This window comes from Takifugu flavidus, chromosome 20 (assembly GCF_003711565.1).
Source record: "Takifugu flavidus isolate HTHZ2018 chromosome 20, ASM371156v2, whole genome shotgun sequence".
Classification (NCBI taxonomy): Eukaryota; Metazoa; Chordata; class Actinopteri; order Tetraodontiformes; family Tetraodontidae; genus Takifugu; species Takifugu flavidus.
Genome location: NC_079539.1, coordinates 6,290,326 through 6,306,813, shown reverse-complemented (window position 1 = coordinate 6,306,813; position 16,488 = coordinate 6,290,326). Strand labels below are relative to the sequence as shown.

General features: G+C 53.9%; 2 protein-coding genes across 2 annotated transcripts; one reads left to right on the top strand and one right to left on the bottom strand.

The window, feature by feature from the left end:
- The first annotated feature begins 1,630 nt into the window (after positions 1–1,630).
- Positions 1,631–6,930, top strand: LOC130517306 (anthrax toxin receptor 2-like). The gene is made up of 17 exons (XM_057019101.1): positions 1,631–1,896; positions 2,313–2,384; positions 2,596–2,667; positions 2,769–2,850; positions 2,981–3,085; positions 3,157–3,225; positions 3,962–4,042; positions 4,122–4,182; positions 4,257–4,352; positions 4,700–4,769; positions 5,184–5,262; positions 5,366–5,461; positions 5,542–5,592; positions 6,002–6,094; positions 6,170–6,340; positions 6,424–6,504; positions 6,790–6,930. Exons 1-17 carry the CDS (start codon positions 1,772–1,774, stop codon positions 6,826–6,828), a joined length of 1,443 nt encoding a protein of 480 aa, XP_056875081.1. The 5' UTR covers positions 1,631–1,771; the 3' UTR covers positions 6,829–6,930.
- Positions 6,931–6,960: 30 nt separating this feature from the next.
- LOC130517304 (ras-GEF domain-containing family member 1B-B-like) lies at positions 6,961–16,265 on the bottom strand. Its single transcript, XM_057019099.1, has 14 exons — positions 15,939–16,265; positions 10,821–11,342; positions 10,619–10,741; positions 10,397–10,534; positions 10,073–10,288; positions 9,895–9,969; positions 9,068–9,160; positions 8,897–8,999; positions 8,744–8,823; positions 8,572–8,667; positions 8,402–8,497; positions 8,129–8,252; positions 7,981–8,053; positions 6,961–7,896 (listed from the first exon to the last, which is right to left on the bottom strand). The coding sequence occupies exons 2-14, from the start codon at positions 11,334–11,336 to the stop codon at positions 7,863–7,865; spliced, it is 1,767 nt and encodes a 588-aa protein (XP_056875079.1). The 5' UTR covers positions 11,337–11,342; positions 15,939–16,265; the 3' UTR covers positions 6,961–7,862.
- Between the last annotated feature and the right edge of the window lie 223 nt (positions 16,266–16,488).

The window sequence follows — 16,488 nt, the reverse complement described above, 5'->3', positions numbered from 1 at the left end:
AGTGAAGGCTGAAGGCTCCAAAAGTCCATAATGACTGCAGCATGTTTGGCCAGAGGAACCCAAGCTTCCGCCTGGTTCTAATAATCTCCTCTGAAGTTTAAGATGCAATGGAAACATGCGCCATGGTTCTTTATGGATTTGGCCGGGAAGCAGCTGGTGTGTGACACACATGTAACCTTGAGTGATCTTAGGGCCTCATCAGTACATGAGGGCTCAGAACCTGAGTCCAGCCCGACGAGGGCCACCGGGAACCAGACCGGCCTGTATTTCAACCCACCTTTACTTCAAAGGGCGTCCGGGTCGGGAACGCAGAACTGAAGCAGAAGGATCCAGAAGGATCCCGGCCGGGGCTCCTGATTGGACGGAGCAGGAGGAGATTTAATCACTTTGGTATGAAATCATTTACTTTGCTGCCATGACGTCACGTGCCTGTGACGTCACGTGCCTGTGACGTCACGCGCCTGTGCCTGGCACCGCGACAGCGACGCACGTTCGACACGTTGATCCCAAGCCTCTTTGACATCATTGACTTTGCTTTGAAAGATTAAAGCGGTCATATTTCAGTCCTGACATCGTCCACGAGCTCCTGATGACGGGGCCCCCGGGGGCCCCCGCTCAGGCACCGCCAGGAACTCCAGGAATGTGGAACGGAGCACATTTGGGACATGATGTCAAGTGTTTTAGGAATACTGTAATGTCCTAGTGTGGATGAGACTCACGTGGAAGCGGTTTGTGCGGAGGGGCGGGGCGTGGGCGGGGCTTACACGCCGTTTCTGTCCAATCAGAGCCGCGGATGAAACCAGCGTGACCAGCGCTGCCTGACAGCCTGTTTCGCTGCTGACAGCCTGTTTCCATCTGCTGCACATTCCCCGGAGCTGTGCTGCACTCACTCACGAAGCTTCGTTCTCGGCAAACTGGAAACATGGTTTCAATAAATGTGTCTTTAAGAATTACACTCACTGCTTTAGAGTCCTCCAATTCTCATTAACCGATCAGATCCATCAGTCTAATGAGCCTCCATCACTCAGCGTGGTACAAAAAGTGTGTTATGAAATAAAGTCTCAAAAAATGCGTCTGTCCAGGAAGACGAGTGAGGGGAGTTTCAAAATAAAAGCACAACTGCGTTCACCAAACTTTTGTGCATTTTCCTCTAATATGACTGAAGAAGCTATATCATTATTACTGTTATTATTATTATTATTCGGTAGTTAATTATCCATTCTTAAATTCATTTGAGTAAAGATTTCATTCTTTTGAATGTAGCGACGTCTTTTTGTTTGGAATAAAAAATATATTGACATTTATATAGAGTTTATTGAAGTCAGATTTCGGCCTTTTAATACATTAATTACACCATACAAACGCCAGAATTCTGATTTTCAACCATATTTCGCTGATATTCTCTCTAATAAATAGTTTGGCAACATTATCTTCCTAAAGATTTCCTATAATCGTATATGCTCATTTGTCACGTGACTCGGTGCTCCTGATAAACTTTAGAATGATCAGTCATGTTTCTCTGAATTCTTGGCTGAATGATCGCTCCTGTGACAGCAGGAGTACTGCAGTAACGCAGTATTTGTACTCTGAAGGTTCCGAGGGGAAGTTGTGTTTGGAGCGCTGCTGTGGCCGCGCCGCTGTGCGCTCCTGCTCCCGCCCGCCCGCCCGCGCGTCCGTCCGCGGACCTCCACCCAGCTCTGGCCCAACATGTGAAGACAATGACGGAGCCCAGCCGCCGCTGATCGGCCCCCTGCGGACATGAGAGCAGCGGATGATGGATCAGACGCGGATGTTTTGGGGAATTCTGCTGCTTGTGGCCGCGGGCGCGTCTTTGCGCCACGACGACGACGACGCGTCGTGCGACGGAGCTTTTGATATTTACTTCGTCCTGGACAGGTGTGTGTGTGTGTGTGTGTGGTGTGTGTGTGTGTGTGTGTGTGTGCGTGCGTGTGTGTGCGTGTGTGTGTGTGTGCGTGCGTGTGTGTGCGTGTGTGTGTGTGTGCGCGTGGACCGTCGCTTTCTCCATGTTTGGATGTGTTTGAGTTCGCTGCTGCTGCTGCTGCTGAGTCTTCATCTTCACGTTTTCATTTTACACCCAAAACTAATAATAAAGCGACAGTGTTTTTATTTTGGTGTGTTTATCCACTGTGTGGAGCTCACGTGGACGCGTGTCTCATTTAATCTGATTGAACTCCCTTGTTTTGAGTCCTGAACTGGGCTAAAACATGAATCGAAGTCCGTCCTCTGACTGGAGCATCACCGCCGAGGGCAGATGGTTCTGGGTGACGTTGTGCTGCCGCCTGTCTCTGCAGGTCTGGGAGCGTCTATGGACACTGGGGGGAGATTTATGGATTTGTGGAGCAGCTCACCAACAGGTTCGTCAGGTAAATGAAGATCTCGGGGGACACAAACGGGCCAGAAGCAGCAGAGTTTGAGCAGAAGCTCCTCCAGTTTCAAACATCAGGCGTGGTCACATCTATTTTAGACAAGACCACCAGCTGCCCTCTGGGCACTGCTGCCGGGCGCTCACACACGTGTGTGTGCGTGTGTGTGTGGCTGCGTGTTTAATACTGTGTGTGTGTGTGTGTGTTTCAGCCCCAGGATGAGGGTCTCCTACATCGTCTTTTCAGCCAGAGCTGTTGTGATTCTGCCTCTAACTGGAGACAGGTACCTTCGCTCTTCTCCCCGTGTTTCCTTCCTCTTCTCCTCGCCCTTAAACGCCGTCGCCGCCTCGTTAACGCCGGTTTTCTGGCTGCTTTTGGCTCCAGGGCGGAGATAGACGAGGGTCTGAGGAGGCTGAGTCTGATCGAACCTGCGGGAGAAACATACATGCATGAAGGAATGAAAGCTGTGAGTGTGATGGACGACATGTGACCTTCTCTTGGATCTGAAGCACTTCCTGCAGCTGCTGCGTGTGTGTGTGTGTGTGTGTGTGTGTGTGTGTGTGTGTGTGCGTGTGTGTGTTCACCCCATCTTTCAGGTTTCAGACCAGATGGAGGCACAGACGTCCCCCTCGTCCACCATCATCATCGTGCTGACGGACGGGAAGCTGGAGGTGTATCCGTATGAGCTGAGCGTTCAGGAGGTGCAGTATGGCGCCCACCTTGACCTTTGACCCGATTTCAGGGTACAGACGGTTGCCGTTGTGCTTCCCAGGCTGACAGAGTCCGGGGCTTTGGAGCCAGGGTGTACTGCGTGGGGGTCATGGACTTTGACCACAAGCAGGTGGGATTAATGAGCTTTTCTGGCTTTTATTTGTCTTTCTGGGCCAGAAGGTCGAGCTGCTGGTTTCATGAATCAACCTCGACCTCGTTAATTATCAACCCTGAGATTTACTCTGTGGGGGAGGGGGGGGGTCCTGCTGTGGTATCGGATACCAGGAGTATCAGGTCATCAAAACACCAAAACCAGTGAGGGTGAGACCAGTAAAGATGAGACCAGTGAGGACGAGACCAGTAAAGATGAGACCAGTGAGGGTGAGACCAGCGAGGGTGAGACCAGTGAGGGTGAGACCAGTGAGGGTGAGACCAGTGAGGGTGAGACCAGTGGGGGTGAGACCAGTGAGGGTGAGACCAGTGAGGGTGAGACCAGTGAGGGTGAGACCTTCAAACGAGCTGAAAATGCTGGACTCAAACATCCTGCTGGATGAACATGGAACCAGTAGAACCAGCCCTATTGCCCCTGTGTCCCAGTATAACCGGCACCGATCGTCAGAGCTGAGTCCGAACCCACCAGTCAGGTTTCCAGTGGGTTAATGGTTGGATGTTCTCCGCCGTGGGAGGAAACCATTACTCTGCTCCTAATGTGATAACGCCAGACGAGCTTCCTGCTCGGCTCATTACTGCCGGACATGAAAGCTCCCACTAATCTGCTTCTTCCTCCCAGTTCAGCACCAGTGGCCGACCTCCCAGAGCTGCCACCAGACCCCCTCCGTAAGACTAAACCCAGTTTGTCTCTGCAGCTGGCCGAGATCGCCGACGGGACCGAGCAAGTCTTCCCCGTGCTGTCGGGCTTCCACGCCCTCAAGGACGTCGTGGCCACGGTGAGGAGGCGGCGTCGCGCCACAGGCGCAGCCGTGTTCGTCCCGACGCCTCGTTACCGCTAACGATGTCCTCGTGCAGATCCTGAAGCAGTCGTGCACGGACGCTTTCACCATAGAACCCTCCAGCGTGTGCGTGAACGGTGAGTGCGCTGCCCCCTGGAGGCCGGCTGTGTGATAGCGCTCAGCATCGTTCACCATGAAGCTCTTTTCACAGAGTCCTTCAACGTGGTGCTGAGGGGGCGTGGCTTCAGCGGGACCAAGCGGACGGATGACGTTCTCTGCTCCTTCACTGTCAATCAGAAGACCTACGGTCAGTGCTGACACGCCCCCAACTCAGGCTAATCGCTAACGGTAGCGTCTCAGCTGCAGTGGAGTCTGTTTTCCACGAGTGGAGCGAACGTGAGGTCCATAAATGAAGCGAGGGCATCACGTGCGCCCGCCCGTGCTGCTGTAAGAGAGAGAGCGGCTGTCATGGTGTCCCGAAACAAACAGAAGCAGCTTTTTCCTGCGTTCCTCCAGAGAACAGAGGAGACGTTATGAGCAGGCTGGAGAACTGGAGCCGGCCTGTTTTTATCGGCTCTCGGACATTCCTCCTCTTCCTCGCGGTGCTGCGATGTTGAAAAACTGGCTCAGTGAACTCCGTCTGCTTCTCCTCAGATCAGAAGCCGACGGTGGTCAGCGACGGTCACCTGTTGTGTCCAGCTCCTGTTCTGTACGAGGTCGGGCAGTAAGTCAACACGGGTCAAAGGTCAGAGTGGATCGGGCTCACACAGCCTGTGTGGACGCATCAAGGTCTAAACATGAGCCGAGTGTCAGCGAGAGAGGAACCAGAACAATGTTTACGCTAGAAAGATTTAAAGTGGATGAGGTGAACCGGACCAGAATATCTCTGTGGTATTCAGGGAGCGAGCCAACACCGATTACCCCCTCACACACACACACACACACACACACACACACACACACACACACACACACACACGAGAATGTGTGTGCCGCAACAGCCTTCAGATAAATAAATGAAACAATGAGCAATTGAGTGAGGTAAAGCGGTGCAGAAATACAGTTAGTGACATTGATCAGAGTCTGTTAGCTGCTGTTTATAACTGTTTATAACTGCTTATAAGTGTTTATGATGCAGGTCGGTGGAAGTGCTGGTCAGCCTGAACAACGGACAGTCCTTCATCTCCAGTCCCATCACCATCTACGCCACAGCCTGTGTGAGTAGGACACTTCTGACTGTTGCTGCCAGCCGTGGCCCTAAAAGCGTGTGTGTGTGTGTGTGTGTGTGTGTGTGTGTGTGTGTGTGTGTGTTTCCCACAGTCAGATGGAAGCTGGGTTTTCTGGCTGGTCCTGGCTCTTCTGGTGCTGCTGGCTCTGGTTCTGCTCTGGTGGTTCTGGCCTCTCTGCTGCACTGTGGTCGGTCCCTGCAGATCTTTTAGGATCCAGGTGCTCCTCGTGTGTGGAGGTGACGGTGTTTAATCGGTCCTGTCTTTCAGGTGATCAGAGAGCCCCCTCCCTCCCGGCCCCCACCTCCGCCTCCTGTCACTGTGAGTGTGATTTAATCCCCCGTTTAGGATCTTAAAGTTTCAACACACATTTCATTTAATTTCACTGAAACTAGGAACAGTTTTATGATGTAATTCTAACTATAAGGATGCCCTGACCAAAACAAATAAAAGTTCCTTCACACCACACCCTCAGCTCATGTTCCATCAGTCAATAAAACACATCAGGATTTCATCTGAAAGTTAACTATAAAATTCATGTGGTGAAATAAAAGAAAGGCTTCCATGTCATATTTGTTTGAAAACGAGTTTAAAGCGCTACAGTTCGAGTAAAAAGGAAAAGTACAACTACCTGAAAATCAAGTGATCGGTTCTGGGATTGAAGTGGCGTTTTGGCGCCATCTGGCGGCCACGCGGCGCATTAACAGCTTTATTTTGTGTCGCCTCCAAGGATCCAGAAGATCCTTTACCCAAACACAGGTGGCCCACGGTGGATGCTTCCTACTACGGAGGCCGGGGCCCTGGGGGAATCAAACGCATGGAGGTGAGCAGAAATAAAACCAAAAAGCACATTTATATTTACAAATGAAATAAAGATTTTCCCTGCTGCGGTGTGTAGGTGCGTTGGGGGCAGAGGGGGTGCACGGAGGAAGGGTCACGGCTTGAGAAAACCAAAGATGCTGTGGTGACCATGCCCGACGACGTGGATGAGCCCATCATACCCCGGCCTCCATCACGACCCCCTCCTGTCTGTGCCCCCTCCCAGTCCAAATGGTACACTCCCATCAAGGTGAGGCGACGCCGAGGACACGCCCTCATGCGGCCACGCCCACTTTATTCCCGCTCTTCTAGCGTTTGCTTTTTGACCTTCAGGGGCGTTTTGATGCCCTGTTGGCGTTGCTGAGGAGGCAGTACGACAGGGTGGCGATCATGAGGCCCACGTCCCAGGACAAGGTCAGAAACCATGAAATGATAAAAAACAGGGCTGCGTAACAAAATTGGTTGTTCCAGACTGAAAACATGACCAACAAATGTGGTTAGAGTGGCTCCACCCTCCCGACTCAGTGATTTGATTAGAGAACCGCCTCAGCCTTCATATTATCAATGAAGCAGCAGCTTTCTGAAGGGTCAGATCAGCCCAAAGTGAACATTCGGGTGTCTGACGAGCAGATTTTTACTTTTATGCCTGTTTCATGTCAACATAGGTGTTTTTTAATGACCTTTGTGTGTCGCCTGCAGGGCCGCTGCATTAACTTCACCAGGGATCAGAGCCGCTGATGCACGCCACGCTTTCATTTAGGACTTCTTTTACCTCCCAGTTTAAGTTCTTTTTTGAGATATTTGCTGTAATTAAAAAAAACAAACAAACTCCTTTCCATACGTGCTTGTGTCGAACTGAAGGACGCATCAGAACTTTCAGTATTTTGTTTATTTGAAAGAAAAAATATATCATTTTCTTTTCACAAAGACTTTCAGTACAAGTACCCTGATACACAGAAAGGCACAGACTTATTAAACACTTATAAAAAGACGAGAAGAATTTTTATAAAACAGAAACTCGGCTTCTGGTTGAGTCACAGGCAGATTTAAACTCACCACCACAGATGAGATGAAGAGAGGGAGAGATACTGTTTCCATTCACACAAGGTGAGGTTTCAACAAAATAGCTTACCAAGGCAGAGAGGATACAAGATCAAAGCTCATTTGTAACCTTCTGATACAAAATACAAGATAATACTGTAAAGTGACGCCTCAGAGGAGGAGGTGCCAAATCCCAGAAAACAGGATTCCACTCAAGTGCATTGAAGCTGCTGATGTCACAAAAACCCGTCACAAAGTGTCCAGAACGACAGCGAGATGTTCGGAAAAAGCCGCAGGAGCAGTGAGCAGAGCGAGAGCTGCTGGACAAACACGGCGCCGGGATATTGGATCATGCACTTGTTGTCTACGATACACGCTGGCGAGGGCTAACGCGCTAGCAGTGCGAACGCGCTAGCAGTGCTAACGCGCTAGCAGTGGTCATGTGCCCTGGCCCAGTCCTTCCTCTGGAGGGACACGGGAGCCCGGGGCCACGTTAAACCCTGTGTTTAGTGAAGAGCTGCGGGAGGCGAAGACGACGGTGGCAGCTGCAGCCGCGGGGTCCTTCATCATCATCATCATCATCATCGTCACAGCTGATGCTTTAGCCTCCTCAGGAGCTCAAACTCACCGACAGCTGCTGATCCCACCTGACAGGTTCCACCCAACATGAAGTTGGAAAAGTTTAGAATATCCAAAGTTGTGATCACGCGCATCCCGGAAGAGCCGCCGGATTAGGATCGATTCTCTCGATGCAGGAGAGAAGATCTGCAAAGCAAAGAGAAGTTCAGCCTCCTGGTGTTAAAACGGAGGGTTCAAAGGTCACTGGGAAGATGGTACGGCCGCCCTCACCTGAGCGACCTGCGGCTGTCCTTCTCCAGGTTGTTCTCGGGGCCTTCGCTGTCGTACGAGGCCAGGTGGAGCTCTGCAGCCGAGCACACAGAGTCGGTCAGGGAAATTTCGAGCACAACTCAGGGAAGGAGGAGAGAACGTGACTGACCGTCCTCGCTGAAGACCGGCGTGGTGACCAGATACTGGAGGATGCGCCGATCTCGCTCAAACGGGCAGATCACCTGACGCCACACCAGGAACTCGCTCACCTGCTTCGCCAGCTCCCAAAGTTTCTGTTGGAGAAGCGGACGCAGCGAACGTCAGGAGGCTGCAGAGCGTCTCCGCGCCACAAGGGGGCGACACAACGCCATTAACGCTCAGCCCCAGCTGTGACAGGAAAAGGGCCACTTTTGAACACGGAAATCAAAGCCGGTCTTCTGACCTCAAAGTTGATGTGTGCGTTGGGCAGCCTGGTGGCGCAGCCTTCGTTCAGGAAGTAGATGTCTTTGATGAGGAGGCTGAAGAACGGGATCACGATCTGGAGGACACGGCCGGAGGTTCACACACGTTTGACACTTCAAATGTTCAACGGAGCCTCGGGAGCTCCCCCACCTTCTCCTGACTGCTGTGCGCCGTCTCCGACCTCTGGGTGGCGCCGCGGAGCGCGGTGCGGTAGTTGCTGAAGTTACTGGAGGGGTCCATTTGGTGCTGTGGGGGGGGGCAGAACAGTTGGGATCAACCCAGCTAAACCAGGGAGGAAGTGGCTTCTCCACGGCCGACTCACCTCCAGGATCTCGAACTTGTCGGTGTTGACCTTGCTCCAGGTCTTCTTCAGCCGGGCCACGGGACTCATGTTCATCCCAGCTGGGAAACACAACAGGTGAGTTCAAGACACCGGTTCTGACGGCGTTCGGCGTTCGTGCGGAGCGCCACTCACTGATGATGGCCATGAGCGAGTTGAAGTTGCCGATGTTGAAGCACTCCTGAGCCACGTCGATGAAGAACTCGATCATTCGCGCCCGGTGCTTCTTCTTCACGGGCTGCGAGGAGGAAGCGTCAGTAACCGTGGCAACGCCGATCGACACGTGTTCTGCTCTCTAGGACCTACCAGGCAGATCTCAGTGGCCACCAGGTAACTCAGCCTGTTGAACCAGTTGATGTAGGCCTCCAGGTTACTGGTTTTACGCTTACGGAAGAAACCCTACGGAAACATGGGGGGGGGGGGGGGACATGGGGGGGTCAGCACGGAAGAGCCCACGCCTTAGATCAAGCCTCAGCACTGAAAAACATCCCTTCTGTGACGCAACAGGAAGTGAAGCCTGAGTGAGCCACTGTGGGTCGGGCTGCACGCCCACACGGCCCACGCACGTGCGCGCTGGGGGCGTGCACGCTGGCGGCCTTGACGTGCGCGCTGTTATTTCTGTGGAGACGCTCTCCGGTGGACCTTTTCTCCGGAGGCACCTTTTATAAATAAGCGCTGGTATAAATAAGCCGGGTGATGTAAGCGCCCAGATTCGTGGCTGGGCTCAGCTCTTACGCAACGCCGGCGGCCCACACCGCCCCGGCCCGCCCCCCCACACCGCCCCGGACCGCCCCCCCACACCGCCCCGGCCCGCCCCCCCACACCGCCCCGGACCGCCCCCCCACACTCAAGACGTCCACCGCTGACTCAAACGCTCTCTTGACACTAAGTAGATCTTATATAATTGGCGACGCAACGCGGTCAGAGCAGACAGCTGAGGCCTTTTTCTGGGTGACGCGGCCTTAAAAACGACCTCTTACTGACTCCCAAGGGCACGTGGAGCGGAACAGACGCCTCCAGACGTGCACAGGACGCCGGTTTCATGCCCACGACTAAATAAAACACGGCTCAAGCTTCAGCACCGGGAGCATCAAACACACCGAAGGCGCCGTTAGCGTTAGCATTAGCGTTACCTTGTGGTTCTCCAGAGGATCTTTCATGGCGAAGGTTTGGATGAACTCCTCCGGCCCGATGAAGCTCAGTCTGTCCTGAAAGTCAAAGGTCAGTCGTGTCAGTGACACCAAGCAGAACTTGAATAACGACCCCGCGGCGTAAACACCCCCAGAAGAATCAATCCGCCCAACGTCTCACCAGCTCGATGTGTGTGAGCTGCTGAGCCAGCACGAAGGCGTCGTCACACACGCTCAGGATGTCGCTCCGCTGGCCCGAGGCCTGCTTGTTCTTCAGGGACGCCGGGCGCTCCAGCGCCACGGCGTTGAGCGCGGCCACGGCCTCCTCGTACTGGCCGAGGGCGGAGAGGCGCTTGATGAGTCGCTGGGTCATCTGTTGCATCGCTCGCCACGAGTACTGCAGAGGTGACACACAGCACGGCCACTCCATCACCGGGACACCTGGCGGCTAACGCTACATGCTAACAGGAAGCCGGAGGTTCTGGGACGTGTGCAGCGTCGGTACCTCGTCTCCTCGGGCCACCAGGTGCGTCATGTCTTTGAGGCAGCGCATCATTCGCTCGTCCCTGAAGTCGTAGGGAAACGTCTCCGTCCACTCGGTCAGAAGCTGCACCAGCTTCGGCGCCACCTCCCGAAAACGGATCTGAGGGCACATTGCAAATATTCCCGCGTGAGCCGGCTCACAAGGGAGACCCGGCGGCGCCCTGCCTGTTTTGACTCCGCCCACCTTGTCCAGCAGGGCGTCTCCGGACCGCTGCTGCTCCACGCACAGGTGACACACCCTGGTCATGAGCTCGTACGGGTGCAGGAAGAGGCGGGAGCTCAGCAGGAAGGTGAACACGTACGACCTCTGAGGAGGAGCAAACCAAAGGGGTCAGAGGAGCGGCGGGGCACAGAGGCGGAGCTTATCGCACGCAGCGGCGTCTCACGTCGGGGTAGTAGTCCACCGTGGGAACCAGATGCTGGATCAGCGCCTCGAGGGATGCCGACACCAAACTGTTGTCGTGGTAACACATCTCGCCATAGCTCGCCGTGACGGCGGGCCCGTAAATCCGGCCCCTGGCCGTGACGGAGCCGTTGCGGGACGGCGGCTCGCCGCCGCCGCTGCTGCCGCTGCTGTTGTGGCGGTACGCCCGCGCGGGACAGGAAGCGCCGTGCTGCCGCGGGCTGCGAGGCTGCGGCGAGGAGTACGGGTTCTCCGACGCCGGACAGTCGCTGCTGTGGTGGCGCTCCCTCGCCGTCACGGACGAGACGGAGCAGCCGCGGTAGGAGGCGTGGGGCTGCGGCATGTCGTAGGGGTTTTCCGCGCAGCGGCGAGCGGCGCTGTAGACGCCGTCCTGGGCGGCGTTCTGGGCCTGGCCGCCGTGGTACGGGCTGTGGGGCTGAGGACGGGCGCTGTTGCTGTAGGAGTTGAACTTCCCAGCATACGGGGTGGTGGGAGGCATGACCACCTGCGGAGAGGGCGGCGGTTAGCACGGCGGCGGTTAGCACGGCGGCGGTTAGCGTGTCACCTGCATCACTTCAATAATAACAATGATAATTATTATTATTATTCAGGACCGTAACTGCTCCCAATGTTTAGCTTTCCTGAGTTTAAGCCCAGGCTCCCAGGGACCCCCCCCCAGGCTCCCAGGGACCCCCCCCCCCACCGACCCCCCCCCCCCGTCTCGCCACTATCAGATGTCCCGTGTGAAGCGTCTGCGGCGTCACGGCGCCTAATCACATAATTTCAGCCTTCTTCTGTTTACTGTTTTGACTTTGAACTGTTGACAGACGACTAAACTCCACGAGTCCTTCGCCATAAAACCGTGTCCCACGACTCTCCTGCGTGTGCCTGAAGCGCGTGTGAAGAAACAGGCCGGCAGATGGACGGATGAAAGGCGATCTCCCGACGCCATCGGACGCCGTTTCGCCGCCCTCGTGGTGGAGATGATGGGGTGGGAGTCGGGTCAGCTGATCCTCGATCAGCAGCGCGGCTCTGGAGCCGTCTTTATCCGCCACCGTTGTCTGGCCGGGCAACACATGCCAGCGCAAGTCTAACCACACACACACACACGCACGTGCACACACACACGCACGTGCTGTGCCAGAAAAGCCGAACCCCGCGGGACTCAAGCAGACTTTTGTTTGTGGACCAGCTTTGTGATTCCCACCTTCATGTTCCATCAACCCCCCCCCCCCCCCCCCCACACACACACAGCAGCTGGTGTGGGGCCAGTTTAGGGCCGGCTGCTCTTCTCGGCTCTGATCTCTCCGGCTTCAGTTACTCGGCGGCGTGTCGGCGCTGCCCCGGTCCAGCTGACATCGGACCGGTTTGAAGCCGCCTCGTGTTTTTCTTGTTTGCCTTGAGTAACGACCCACGAACGGAAACCAGAGGGTTTTTAAAAGCCGTCTTGTGTTTCCAGCCCAACTTCCTGACAGGTTGACCCTCCGGTCTGCGGCTGGAACGCAGCGGTGCTGAAACCGGACCCTTCAGAATTCACGGGTTGGGAGCCTAGAGATGTCAGTGGGAACATGATTTCATGCTCAGCCTCGTCAGAGATCTCCTGTTTGTAAATTCTGATTAAAGAAAAGCTTCAATGAAGGTTTCAGAGCCACTTTAACCTCATTAAAAGGTGGTTTGACGGCTGAAAAAGGCAATAAAGTGGTCAAAGGTCACCACTGAACGAGAGAGAAACGAGCCACTTCTGACGCAACAAGACGTTACTTTCATTTATTTATGGAATCTTAAAGTGTTTAATTTGGGCCTGATGGTGTTTTTATGAACCCAAATTAAATTAAACACCTGCTAAAAAAAAAAGAAACTGAGATAATGTGGCTTTAAAAGGCGGCGTCCAGCTGTGCCGAGACCAGTGGTGGGGGGGGGGGGGGCAAACAATAGGGGTATTATCTCTCCTGTCATGGTATTAACGGGCACAAAACAGCCCCCCAGGAAGAGATCAGAGCAGATCAGACACACACCGACGGCCGCCGCCGGTCGTCATTTCCACGCCACAATGTCGGCGTCTCTCCGCCGGCGAGCGTCTGGTCCAGACCGGTTCTGCCGGTTCTGGGTCCCGTCGCCAGGAACCCACTGACACCCTGCGGGAAGGTGCCGCGATTCTTCTCGCCAGTTTCAGGACGGTGTTGGGAAAACCCGTAACTGGCGCATGCAGACGTGCGCGCCCGCTGCTCCCGGGCCAAAGGAACGCAACCTCAGCACGCTATAAAAGATACGAGGGCAATAAAGGTGCCACCGGGCTGCAGGTGGGGCAGTTTCGATCCCAATCACCCCTCAAAGCCAACTGCCCCCGGGAACATCCGCGTGCTCCCACCTTGTGCTCGGAACAACACCAGGAAGTGGGTTTTTCCCAACTTCCTCATACTTTTTTCTGGGCGATTTCAACACGTTTAAAAACAGGACAGGTGAGCGCGTGTTCCACCTGGGAACGGGTCCATAAAGGTCAGAGTACCGCGGCGCCGCTGGCTCCGCTCCAGGTGCTCCGACAGTAAAAGATCAGATAAGACGGACGAGCGTCAGGCCGACAGCAGGACGATGAGGGCAAAGTCCGGCTGTGATCCTTGCTCAAGGGTTGTATAAGAGTTAAACCGCAGCGCAGAAATCCTGCGAGATGAGGTCAGAGCGCCGAGGCCAAAGGAAAACATTCTTCCCGGGAAGGTTTCGCTGACTGGTGCCGGGAAGGTTTCAATCCCAAACTTTGATTTGTTACATCCTGCCAGAAAATGGGCGACTTCCCCGGCGTTCGGATACTATTGAGGTGGAAGATGATGAATATTTAATGCTCAGTTCATGGAACACTGGGGCTTTCTGTTGAGCTGCCTCACAGAAACCACAGATTGATTTCTATCGCCTCCGTGATTACTGCCATTCTGGAGCCCGGTTCTGGAGTTGCTGGATCTCAGATCCGAAGCAGACGGGTTGGATATTCAACAGTGGAAAGCACCCACGAAACAGCAGGAACACCGAGTTTGCTCTGTTTCCCTTTAAACGGGATTAATGGTTAATCTCTGGCTGCCCGTAGGGCCGGAGCCCAGCTCCCCGCTGGAGGTTCTGCACGGAACAAACAACATTAGGAGCATTTGTCTTTGGTTCTGTTGGGTCCTTATTACGCGCGTTCGCCGTCCTCCACGTCGATATTTTTGGAAACTTCTTTCTGCTAATTGGCGGCCAACTGGCAGGCGTTTAATGCATCACAAAGATCTGCAGGTTCCACACGAAGCGGTGGGAGGAGGAACACAACACAACACAACACAACACAACACAACACAACACAACACAACACACAAACGGCTCCATTCCTGCTGTCCTCTCTGATCCCGGGAAGGAGTCGCCCGTCTGCGTCGGGTCAGAACTCGGTCCTTCCCCTGATGAACGAGCTTCTCGAGGTCACCGAGGATCAAGTGTATCCAACAGTGGATGGCGAGATTCCAAAAAAGGGAAGTCATAGAATCTGCGCTGCCCCCTGGTGGCTGCCTCTGGCAAAACAACAAGCCCCCCCCCCCCCCCCCCCCCCCCCCCCCCCCACTGGAGGCATGAAGTTGCTCCACATCGTCCAGTTTTGGCCCTTTGGAAGCAAGTCAAGCTGTTTTAACCCACTTTCACTGCCAGAACCTGCCAGTTTGGCCAGTTCACCTTTTTAAAGCTAAAATCTCAGCATTTTTCTGTCCCTTGCAAACAGAAACTAATTACTTTGGGGGTGTTTAACAGATCGTTAAAAAGCTGAAGTCAGATTTGGTCCATTTTATCCCCACTGTGCCATAAAAAACACAATCTGCCCACTTGGCCCGGAGCCTCCTCGCCGACCACGAGCTGCTCTGAGCAGAGCTCCAACAGGCGTGTGGGATCAGCAGAGGCGTGCGGCCGCTGTCAAAACAGCCGACCGGGACAAACTGACCAGTTAGACAACCTCAACCCGATGGAGGACAAACACAAACCAGCTCGGCTCCGATACGAGGAACACACACACACACACACACACACACACACACACACACACACACACACACACACACACACACACACACACACACACACACACACACCACACACACACACACCTGTCCTTCATGTGATCCAGTAGGCTAGTACAGTATTAACCTAGACTCTACCAGGATAAAGACACATTATCTTCTCTGCTTTGCCAACATCATCTCGCGCTCAAACACCCTTTAAACTGCTGGTGAGCGGCTCAACGCCACGAAACCATTTTAATGAATTATGAATTTAATGAATTAACAGTACCAGAACTACGAGGAGCGGCTGCAGGTTGGTGAGGCCACATTTGGCTCTGGCTCTTCGGGCTTTCTGTTCTTAGACGAGTTGAAAGATTGAATTTGAGGGTTTTTATAGCAGTTTGGGAAACGAGCCATTTGTTTCAGCAAATTAGCAGCACACTGGTTTAAATATAGAGACGTGTGGAGGGAATAAACCTGTTTAAAGTTTATTTGGCCACAAGCACACACACTTTCTGTGTTTTTCTTTTCTTTTCCCTGCAGACTCATACACAATCTGTTATTCTCTCTCTCTCTCTCTCACACACACACACACACACACACACACACACACACACACACACACACACACACAGTGTGTATTATGGGCTTCTGACTGACTCACAACAGTAGAAGTAAGAGCTGCCTGTGAAAAAGGGCCCTGCTGCGGTCCCATCACAGGTGCTGGTGACTAACTGGTTTGTTGTCTGACAGCCAGACTAATTATAAAACTCACACGGGTGCAAAATAACAACAACAAAAAGGGGAGAGGAACAAATCGGGATAGGGGAGGAAAACACCGAAATGGGCATTTAAACGGCGCAGAACATGAGGAACAAGCTTCGCTGGGATGGTGGCGAGCAAAACTCTCCCAATACGGTGAAATTAATTCTGAACTGCATTAAATCTTCTGCAAAACCCCATTTGCAAGCAGCCATTAGCCTCTATTATCCATTCAAAGCTCCATTCTCCCCGCACCTCCTTCTACCTCGAAGTTTTATAAACTTCTTTGGGGTCTAAAAATAGTCCGGAGCTCCAGTCCCGGAATAACTCACCGCCCGTGTGGCTGCAGGAGCCGCTGGAGCAGAGCTGGAAGGGTCCCGAGGTGTCTGTCAGCGCTGGATGGAGCTTCGGGGCGACGCTGGAGCCTCTCAGCGGAGCTCCGGAGCTGCTCTGGCCGTCATCGACTCTCCGATCATCGAGTGTTTGAAGCGGCGGCGCAGCGCTCTGCCTCAAAGGGGGCGTGTCCGTAACGCCACAGCCGGGAAAAGCGACCAATGGCGACGAGGGGGCGGCTGTCTCTAGAGGCAGCGCTGGCCAATCGCAGGAGAGGAATCGAAAAATCGAAAGTTCGGAGGCTGTGATTGGCTGGCCGGCGGCTCGCGGCCTTTCTTTCTTTCCAGAACCTCCGAGTGTTTTTGTTGGAGTCTGGAGCGCGGAAGGTGTAAGGTTTCCCCCTGGAATGCGATTGTGTGAGCCTGGAAGTTGCTCCCTGTCGCCCCAAAATCGAGACTTTGTGGGAATTTACGGCTTTCAGAGCGGATTTATGTGGTGCTGCAAATGGTTTGTGTGAAACACTGGCAGGTCTTCTGGACTGGAGAATGT